This window comes from Sinocyclocheilus anshuiensis, unplaced genomic scaffold (assembly GCF_001515605.1).
Source record: "Sinocyclocheilus anshuiensis isolate Anshui unplaced genomic scaffold, SAMN03320099.WGS_v1.1 scaffold714, whole genome shotgun sequence".
Lineage (NCBI taxonomy): Eukaryota > Metazoa > Chordata > Actinopteri > Cypriniformes > Cyprinidae > Sinocyclocheilus > Sinocyclocheilus anshuiensis.
This window is the reverse complement of record NW_015546068.1, coordinates 1,313,314-1,323,347: the sequence shown is the minus strand read 5'-3', so window position 1 is coordinate 1,323,347 and position 10,034 is coordinate 1,313,314. Positions and strand designations below refer to the sequence as shown.

The 10,034-nt window shown below is 35.7% G+C and overlaps 2 protein-coding genes and 1 pseudogene across 2 annotated transcripts in view; 1 reads left to right on the top strand and 2 right to left on the bottom strand.

Moving 5' to 3' along the window:
* The window catches only part of LOC107699673 (dynein light chain 1, cytoplasmic), a 2,531-nt gene extending 1,394 nt beyond the window's left edge, over positions 1 to 1,137 (top strand). Inside the window, exon 3 of the mRNA XM_016501007.1 lies at positions 591 to 1,137. Coding sequence (XP_016356493.1) covers positions 591 to 728 — 138 coding nt within the window. The 3' untranslated portion in view covers positions 729 to 1,137. The remainder of the gene's footprint in view (positions 1 to 590) is intronic.
* Positions 1,138 to 2,448: 1,311 nt separating this feature from the next.
* Positions 2,449 to 5,817, bottom strand: LOC107699672 (60S ribosomal protein L6-like). Its single transcript, XM_016501006.1, has 6 exons — positions 5,646 to 5,817; positions 5,465 to 5,563; positions 3,879 to 4,022; positions 3,006 to 3,054; positions 2,746 to 2,930; positions 2,449 to 2,630 (listed from the first exon to the last, which is right to left on the bottom strand). Exons 1-6 carry the CDS (start codon positions 5,790 to 5,792, stop codon positions 2,478 to 2,480), a joined length of 777 nt encoding a protein of 258 aa, XP_016356492.1. The 5' UTR covers positions 5,793 to 5,817; the 3' UTR covers positions 2,449 to 2,477.
* A 3,134-nt stretch (positions 5,818 to 8,951) lies between these two features.
* The window catches only part of LOC107699628 (3-ketoacyl-CoA thiolase, mitochondrial-like), a 7,161-nt pseudogene continuing 6,078 nt past the window's right edge, over positions 8,952 to 10,034 (bottom strand).

The window sequence follows — 10,034 nt, the reverse complement described above, 5'->3', positions numbered from 1 at the left end:
TATAAGAATATCATTAAATATATAATTAATACATTGGAACTGACTTAAAATGCTAAAAGCAATACAAAATCAATTTTATGTATTTTTTATTTTAGCATTTTAATTAAGTTAGACTGTTTGAATTTTTGAATATTGATTGTATTAATAATAATATATTAATTTGAATATTTTTAATCATCATCTATTTGATTATGTCCACAATTCGTTAGGTATTTCAAACCTCTAAAAGAGTTAATTGATAGTAACTGCTTTTATTGAAGCCATCAGTTGACATTATTTCAACTTATTTTTGTCATCAACAACTGTAAATCAAGTTTTATCATTTTTTATTCAATTATGTAATCCACAATGCTCCGTGGGATAGTTCTCTCCCTCATTAAAGCTGATAAATTCAGTCTTGTATCTTTGTCTTTTTGTTCAATTTTCAAGTACTTTTTTGCTTCAACTTAACGTTTATAACGTTTTTTAAAATCCCGATGGGAAAAAATGAATACTTCCACAACCAATGCCGCTGAAAAAGATATAAAAAGATCATAAATGTCACACAACAGCATTTCATATGAACCTTTAAACGTGTTGTTTCCTTGCAGGAGTTCGACAAAAAGTACAACCCCACCTGGCATTGCATCGTGGGGAGGAACTTCGGCAGCTACGTGACTCACGAGACCAAACATTTCATCTACTTCTACCTGGGTCAGGTGGCCATCCTGCTCTTCAAATCTGGCTGAGCGACGGCACCCATTCATTTCAACAGACCATTATGAACTGACTGTACTGACGAGGCGAACCATTCCTGCACTGGACCTGCCTTCTTTCTCTCGGCTGCTTCTCCTTTCGTTCTGATTATTGTTTAGAAAAAGCCCGTGTGAGCGGGAAATGCCATAAAGAAACACTTGTATTTATTTTTGTTTTCTATACACGGTTTGAGCGTTTTATGTCATCTGCGTTTTTTTAATTAAAGCAAAATGGTTTGGCTGTTCGCCTGGAGTTTCTTGTCTTCGGGATGTGTGACGGTGTCAGACTGAACTGATGTTAAATCAGTGGTTCTCGAGACTTTTTGACTTCCAAACCCTCACAATTATCAACGTTTTTAAAGACTAGGAAACAGAAACAGTATTGAAGGAGGGAAAAGAAAAATATATGATACATGTGTGTGTGAATATGATTAAATGTTGATCATTAAAAAAAAATTTGTTTATTTTTTATTAAATTATTACTTTATTAATAATAAATGTAATTATCTTTAATTAAAACACAATTACTGTGAATATTGCTAAACAAATATTACAGTTTAATTATAATAATCTAATTAAAATGCCAAACAATCTAATATTAATACATTAAAATGCTAATAGATTATTTTAATAATATTGATCCTTGATTATGTTCCTCAGCTTTGTGCCTTTACAACTTGCTGTGGATTTGCTCAAGTCTTAAGTCAGTTTACAAACTTTAAAGTCACATTTGATTCAAGTTGTGCATCTTACTGAACATGAACAAGAATAATACAAGCTAGGCATAGTATTAAAGGGAAAAGGTTGCTAGAAACTTTAGCAGCATCTTAAACATTCAAAATGGACTTGTATATTCATGTAATTATGCCATCTATAATAAGAATGCTCACACCTGCACAACAGAATAGAGGTGTAAACCCCCCCATATACAATAACTTTTAAGAAGCTATACTTGAATAATAATAATAATGCTTTAATATAACAAATAGGTTATTAAGGTGATAGCTATAGCCCAAAACAATGAATAAATGATGAATTTTTATTGCTGTAGTCTAATGATTATTTAGTTATTATTACTGTTGTAACAAATCAAAAATGAGACCGTAACTAAAAATGTTTTGCATAGTTTATCAGACACTAGGGTAAACACTGCACTCAAAAAAAAAAAAAAAAAAAAAGCCCACCAAAGATGAAAAGCCAAAGCAGACCGATTTAGAAATGCAAACAATTTACTATTTTAAGCCGACTGCAATGAGACGCTTGCCAAGCTATTTTTAGAAAACTACATCACATACAGAACTTTTAAGAAATCTTCAAAGGACACGTTTCAAGCTGCTTTTCCACAAACCAACTAAAACACAGAACGGTTATCTGGTATGAGAAATATCTGGGAAATAGTAATAAAATTTCACTCATGCACAATTAACAGAGCTGACCGCTTAAATGCACTTAAATACGTTTTGAAACTCCTTAAATGATCTTATTGCATGTTTGTTTTAACATTATGAACCATTTATTGATCGATTACTTATTTTTTTAAACTTTATAGCCATTAAAATATCAAATGTATTCTAATTTAGTCTTTATAGATTAATTTGTAAACAAATTAATGCATATGTGAGATTAAATCCTTTATTACTCTGTTCTACACACTGACAGTCGGTCCCTTCTGACACACAAAATAATGCAAGGAACAAAGAGGCACAGAAAGTGATCTGGGTTGCCACAGATTTTATTAGCATTTTAGAAAACCAGTTTGTGTGGATAGACTCCATTAGACAGGCAGAACGTGGAGCGCAGGTATCCTTTGAGCAGAGGAACCTTCTTGATCAGAGGAAGCAACTGAGAATCCACTGCTTTCTGGTCCTCCTTACGCTGCTCCGTCAACTGGTACTTCTGCAAAAACCACACACACAAGATTAGAAAACCTCAGGCTCTTAATTCTCCAACAGAGTCCTGCATAAGCATCCAATGACCTGGAACTGATTTAACGCTGGAAAGCCCATTTTACCTCCTTCTCTGTGTCAAAGATCTCTCCCTCCTGGTGCTTGGGTCTCCTCAGCTTCTTCTTCTTGAAGTAGGCGTCGGTCAGTGTTTTGGGGACCTTCATGCCAGAGATGTCCACCTTGGTGGATGTGGCGATGCAGAACTTCTGGTGAGCTCTCCGCAGAGGCACTCGGTTCAGAGCCAGAGGACCTAAAACAGACGAGATCAGTTATTCACCGCAACAAAACCCCTCCGTCGCTTCAGCATCAGACGGCGATCACGTACCGGTGACGAGGAGAAGACCGGTGCCCAGCTGCTTGAGGAAGACCACGCGCTGCAGAAGGAAACAGATTGAACGTTAACAGCTTCAGGCCTCACATGAACCTCTTTTGCAATTCAAATATCAAGTGCAGCTTAGCCCAACTGAGCTCAGATGAGCGGTTAACCTGAGTGTTTGTGTGGGAGGAGAGCATCTGTGCTTCACATGTAGGAGTTCATTCTCCTTCGTTCGGCTACTGAATGCTGTGATTTGAAAACCACAAAGATGGATAGATGGGGAATGTGCTAGGGTTGGGACGATAAATCGATTCGTGGATCAATTCTGAGATTTTCCGAATGCATCGCGATTCCTCTGGAATCGATTCTGAGCTTAGATTTTAACAGCAGATGGCGCTCTAATCTAGTAGGGCTGCACGATAAATTGCAATGAAATCGCAATAGCGCCCCCACACCCCCTGCCGGTACGAGACTCGAACCCGCAACCTTTGGGTAACGAGTCCTACTCTCTAACCATTAGGCCACGACTTCCCCCTAGTTTTTATCCGCACACTCACGAAACGCTCACGAAGAAGAGTGCTAAAGAGCGCTTTTATGAAGCGAGATTAATGTAAACACAGCCCACTGTGAACTCCCTTGTAATTCGCTTCAACCTTTTTGAATTTTATGAATGATTATGTTCAAGTGTGTGTAAGGATTTGGAAACAAGCAGAGTACGGCTGTTTCTAACGCATGCAGCGCCATCTGCTGTTCAAAACTAAGCTCAGAATCGACTCGAGAAAGAATCGCGATGCATTCGGAAAATCTCAGAATCGATGCGGAAATCATTTCTCGATTCGTGATGCATCGATTTATTTTCCCAGCCCTGGAATGTGCGTGTACCTTCCCGCGGTGGCGTCCGGTCAGCAGGATCAGGACCGTCCCGGGGCTGATGGACTTGCGCAGTTTCCTGCGGTGCTGACTGAAGGGCTTGACGCCGTGACTTCGCAGCTTACGGGACACGTCCTCTGTGGGGTAATACCGGGGCTGGACACCAAACAGACATGTCAACATGAATGCGGGAAACACAACAATGTGGAACACAATTCGGCTGCTATGAGTGAAATCAGCCAAACTCTTCAAATCTGCATATTTTTTGAATTAAGCTTATAAATCAGTCATATCTTAATATTTGTAACATTATCTGATAACTTCAATGAGTTAATGCACAAAAAGTTTACTATATGTGACCCTGGAGCACAAAATCAGTCATATTTGTAGCAATAGCCAACAATACATTGTATGGGTCAAAATTATATATTTTTCTTTTATGACAAAAATCATTAGGATAAGTAAAGATCATGTTCCATGAAGATATTTTGTAAATGTCCTACCTTAAATATATCAAAACTTAATTTTTGATTAGTAATATGCATTGCAAAGAACTTCATTTCAACAACTTTAAAGGCGATTTTCTCAATATTTAGATTTTTTTGCACCCTCAGATTCCAGATTTTCAAATAGTTGTATCTCGACCAAATATTGTCCTATCCTAACAAACCATACAATACAATACACAAATTGACACTTAAGACTGGTTTTGTGACGTATTACTAACATCTACCCACTTTCAAATTTGACATGAGAAAAACCACTGCTGCAAGAAAAAAAAATTCTCAATTCATTTTATTTTAATCATTAAACTTAAGAAAATATAATCTAAGAATTACCAATGTCAGCTCCTTTGAATTCAGTTAAATTCCTTAATTATTTATACCTTCTTGCATCACATGTTTTCAATATTCATTAGAAGTTTTATTTGACCAGCATTTTTACTATATAATCTGAAAATATTAACTATCAACTATTTTGAAATTGTTTTTTTTTTTTTAATTACTCATTGCTCTTTTTTTCCTTAATGTGTCTTGCATCACATTGGCTTATATTTTCAATATTCATGAGAAATTTTGACTTATTACATGAAGTTTATTACAAATAATCTGAGCATTACCAATATCAACTACTTCGAAATCAATGGAGTTAAATTCCTTATTTTTCGATTTCTTAACATTTTTACCTATTACTTATAACTTGACTCATGACTGCACACAAAAAAAAAATTACCTACCTATTCAATTTCTAACAAAACATAAATATTACTCTGAAAAGTTTTCAAAAAAATATTTAACTTGCGTAACTTTCACTTGAAAGATTATTTTTTCATTCTGCCATGGTTCATCAATAGACATGCATGTTCATGAACAAAATTTAGCCCCAAAAGCGTGCAAGATATGGTCAAGAATACGTAAGGCTAAATACATTTCACAAGTCTTTTAACACTAATTTAACTCATAGATCACAGAAGCAAGTCTGCATAAACTCAAGTGTAAAGTTTGGTCAAAATGGACACAAATGCAAAAGATGTACGTTTATGGTTATACACTTCTGGTCCCCAAACAAGATCTCAGTGATTTGTAATAAACGCTCACCAGTTTGCGCAGTTTGACCACACGGGTGCCTCCATTTTTGTCTCCGCCAACAGTTTTGACGACTTTGCTGGGAGCCCTTTCCTTGATTTTCTTCTCAACCTGAAACATCAAGCCCGAGCGTTAGAAACCCTCAGGTTTGAGGCGAGACCTGTGACCCTGCAGCGAAGACACAAACACTCACCTTCGTCACGGGAGCTTTAGTCTTCCTCTTGTACATGGCCCGGCGAGCATACATGGCCGAGCGGGAATAGCGGCCGATGCCCCGGACCAGGACAGGGTTACGGCTGCCATGCTTATGGGCCTTCTTCTTCTTATCGCCCTCAGCCATCTGAGAAAACACAGGAGTTATTAAAACATGCATGCACATAAAAAGACATACATTACTCAGGAGTAAGCTGCTCTGAAAACATGTCCATTATGAAAGGTGCTATACAAATGATAAATTAGTCTTGACATCTCAACATCAGCACACTTATTCTACTTATTATACTCAAAAATAATTGAGACATATATATATATAAACACTCTTCAGCATGGGGCTGCAGTAACTCAACGTGACCTGCTGTAGCATTGCTAACAGGCTAAAGCACATACATAAACACCTATATAGACTGACAAACATAATTATATAACCTAATCCACACTATATTCACATGACAATCCGTCACGTACGACTTTAAGGTCTTTAACGCGAATATAAACACACGAATCCCGCTTCGGTTCGCACAGACCCGGAGTCAGGCCTCAGCGCGCACCGAACACTCATAATGTACTTTAAAACACACTACATCCACAAATATTCACGGTTACTAGTGCTATAGGCATGTTAATATATTCATATATGATCCCGAGTGACACTTAAAATCAGATGAATCGGATTAATGCAGATTGCATTTGGGGAAAACAGACACGAAAACCACAATTACCTTCAGCTAGAAAAAAAGACCGACATCCGGGCATTTCACGTATATATAGTCGTGACGTTTGACGCTCGGGGTTCGTCTTCCGTCATGTTTTCGTTTTAAAGGCACAGGCGCTTCTCCGGCCGCGCGATAGAGTCACGAGCGCCGCTTATCGGGCGAGGAATGGAAATAGTTTAAAACCTTTGTGGTGTTTTGTGTCTTTTGTCAAATTGAAGCAAATTTGTTTGTTGTAGAAAATAAAGTAAAGCAATAAATCAGCTTTAGACACGGAAAGTCCAGATTGCATTCATACAGTAGAGTAGTTAGCTAGCCACTGTCAATGCATGCAGTTTTTTAATGTTTTTACATTCTATATATACAGGGCTGATAGATAGATGGATAGAGAGACAGACAGACAGACAGATAGATAAATAGATAGACAGACAGATAGATGATAGATGATAGATGATAGATAGGTAGATAGATAGATAGATAGACAGACAGACAGACAGACAGATAGATGATTGATAGATAGACAGACAGACAGATAGATGATTGATATATAGATAGACAGACAGACAGACAGATAGATGATTGATAGACAGACAGACAGACAGACAGACAGATGATTGATAGACATACAGACAGATAGATAGATAGACAGACAGATGATTGATAGACAGACAGACAGACAGATAGATATAGATTACAATTTTAACACATAGGGCTGCCCCCTAATAGTTGACCATATGTTACATTTACATTACATTTTGTCATTTAGCCGATGCTTTTATCCAAAGCGACTTACAAATGATCAGTGTTGGGGGTAACGCATTACAAGTAATGCTAGTTACGTAATCAGATTACATTTTTCAAGTAACTAGTAAAGTAATGCATTACTTTTTAATTTACAAGAGAATATCTGAGTTACTTTTTCAAATAAGTAACGCAAGTTACTTTTTTTTTTCCAATTTATTGACTGACAGCTCTCCTGTCCCCATGTTGAGAGAAATCAGATGTTACTGTAGTTCTAAAATAAATATGAATATGCATTCATCTCACTCATTTTATTCCTCAAAATGAACAAAATAATGCAACTCAGAATATGCAATAATTAAATGTTAAACAACACAAATATCCTTTATGTATTTAATCCCATTCTATTAACCAATGTCTTTGCTTCTGACCTTCGATGATACAGTTCAACCGTACTAATAAGCACAAATTACTCTAGACAAACATTTGTGTGTCTTTTTTTATTGCTGAAGTGTGTTGAAATGTCTTCTTCTGCATTCTACTGTACGGACGTAAATGTACTTTCCCTTCAGCCTGAGGCTTATTAATTTCACGTTTGGTGTGAAAGGCTTTTATATTTGCCAAAAATAGAACTTTTTTATTTTAAAAACAAACAAGCAAGCCCTGTCCAGATTTAAAAAGTAACGCAAAAGTAACGTAACGCATTACTTTCCATAAAAAGTAACTAAGTAACGTAATTAGTTACTTTTTTATGGAGTAACGCAATATTGTAATGCATTACTTTTAAAAGTAACTTTCCCCAACATTGCAAATGAGGACAACAGAAGCAATCAAACCATACAAAAGATAAATAATATCTAAGTGCTGTGACAAGTCCAGGTTAGTCTAACGCAGTAAGATCAATGATAAGAAGCTAAATTTGATTGGTTGGTTGGTCGCAGAAAAAAACTCCACAGGAAGTGGATTTGTGACGGAAAGTTAACATGTCTACTTGTCCGTCGGCCTGATTATGTTCGCGCTGATATTTCTCTTTTAAGTGTTTCAGTTTGCTGTATATTTATTTGTTTGTTTATAATTTGTATTTATGTTCTAAATGTAAAAAAAAAGAAAAATTTTAATTGTTTTTTTATTTTTTATGAAAAGGATATTATTTATATCATAGGTTATATATTTTATTTGCATTCAGATCTCAGAAAAAAAAACTACATATTTTAATGTTATATTCTATATAATATTAAATATATATTTTTTTTAAATATATATAATATTTCCTGAGAAAAGGCTGTTTTTATTTATAGGCTATGTATTTTGTTTGTGTTTTGATGTCAGAAAAAATGCACGAGTTTTCATGTGATGTTGAGGCTACTTATCCATGTTTTTGCACTAATATTTCTCAGTTTGCTATATATTTATTTATTCATTCATTTATAACTTTTAACATTTTATTAATATTTATAAAAAGAAACAAATTACTTTTCAATTTACTTTTATACCAAAAAGTGTTTTATTTATATTTAAAAAAAAAGCTATTGTGTTAGTGTTACATTTTCTAGAAAAATGTTACACTCAGGTTTCAAACAAACCTATTCTTACCTCAAAAAAAGAATGTATCCCTTGTTTCTTCATTTCTTTATTTTTCCCTTTTTCCTATGTTTCTTTAACACTATATGAAACATTTTCTAGAAAAATTAATACAAATGAAGTGCAAAATTACAAACACAAACATTTCTTTCTTCATAATAACATGCATTAATGAGTGATGCACCAGGAATGTGCTTAAGGAAAGTAATTTCATGCTGACTTTGAAGAGAGCCCATGTAAATCTGTGTCTTTACCTGAGCTCATGAACGAGGTGTGCAGTGATTCTCGTCCCAGAGGCCCCGAGAGGGTGTCCAATGGCGATGGCCCCTCCATTAACATTGGTCTTCGCAGGGTCCAAGCCCAAAGCTTTAGCCACGGCCAGATACTGAGAAGCAAACGCTTCATTGACCTGACGGATACATGAAACAGATACATGAAGCCCTGGATTGAACCTGCTTGACCATCTCTGGAAAAGTAATGTTTAAAGCAACGTTTAACCCATGCATAATGAGTCTAACAGAATCCCAGAGTATGTTATTATAATCTACCTCCACCAGGTCCATGTCTTTGAGTGAAAGGCCAGCTTTCTTCAGAGCTTCTGTGATGGCAGGTACAGGACCTGTCGCATTTACAAAACATTATGAAGAGTTTTATGTATTATTCTTGTACACTTAGTGGGAAAATATTTTGGTGGAGAGAGCACTCACCAATGCCCATGATCACAGCCTGAGGTGTGATAGGCCACGATTCTAGCCAATGGGGTGAGTTTGTGAGCCTTCAGCGTGTCCTCACTGGCTAAGACCACAGCAGCAGCCCCATCAGACACGCCCTGTGGGAGGAGCCAAAAGTATAATAAAACATGCAAATACACACAGCACACCACAAAATGACTACAGTGGCACTGCTAAGTAACATAATATAATATAATATTATACATCAAAATAAATGTTTATTGTACACATGTATATATACAATGAACACTACTACTAAAGTTTGGGATCAGAACGATTTTTTATGTTTTTTACAGGAGTTTCAAAACTTTTATTCAGCAAGGATGTGTAAAATTGATAAGAAGTGATAGCAAAGATTTATATTGTTAGAAAAGATTTATATTTTGAATAAATCCTGTTCTTTTTAACTTTTTATTCATCAAAGAATCCTGAAAAAAGTATCGCAGTTTCCAAAGAAATATTTGGTTTTGGTACTGTTGCCAACATTGATAATTCTAATAATAAATCAGCGTATTAGAATGATTTCTTAAGGATCATGTGACACTTTATACTAGTGTAATGGCTGATGGAAATTCAGCTTTGCATCACAGGAATAAATTA

What these genes read in the sequence shown, in the direction of transcription:
- LOC107699672 (XM_016501006.1), bottom strand. Translation starts at nt 5,792, where the DNA reads ATGGCTGAGGGCGATAAGAAGAAGAAGGCCCATAAGCATGGCAGCCGT. An exon ending in CCGGACGCCACCGCGGGAAG is followed by an intron (nt 3,055 to 3,878) that starts GTACACGCACAT and finishes TTCCTTCTGCAG; the next exon opens with CGCGTGGTCTTCCTCAAGCA. An exon ending in CGGTCTTCTCCTCGTCACCG is followed by an intron (nt 2,931 to 3,005) that starts GTACGTGATCGC and finishes CGTCTGTTTTAG; the next exon opens with GTCCTCTGGCTCTGAACCGA.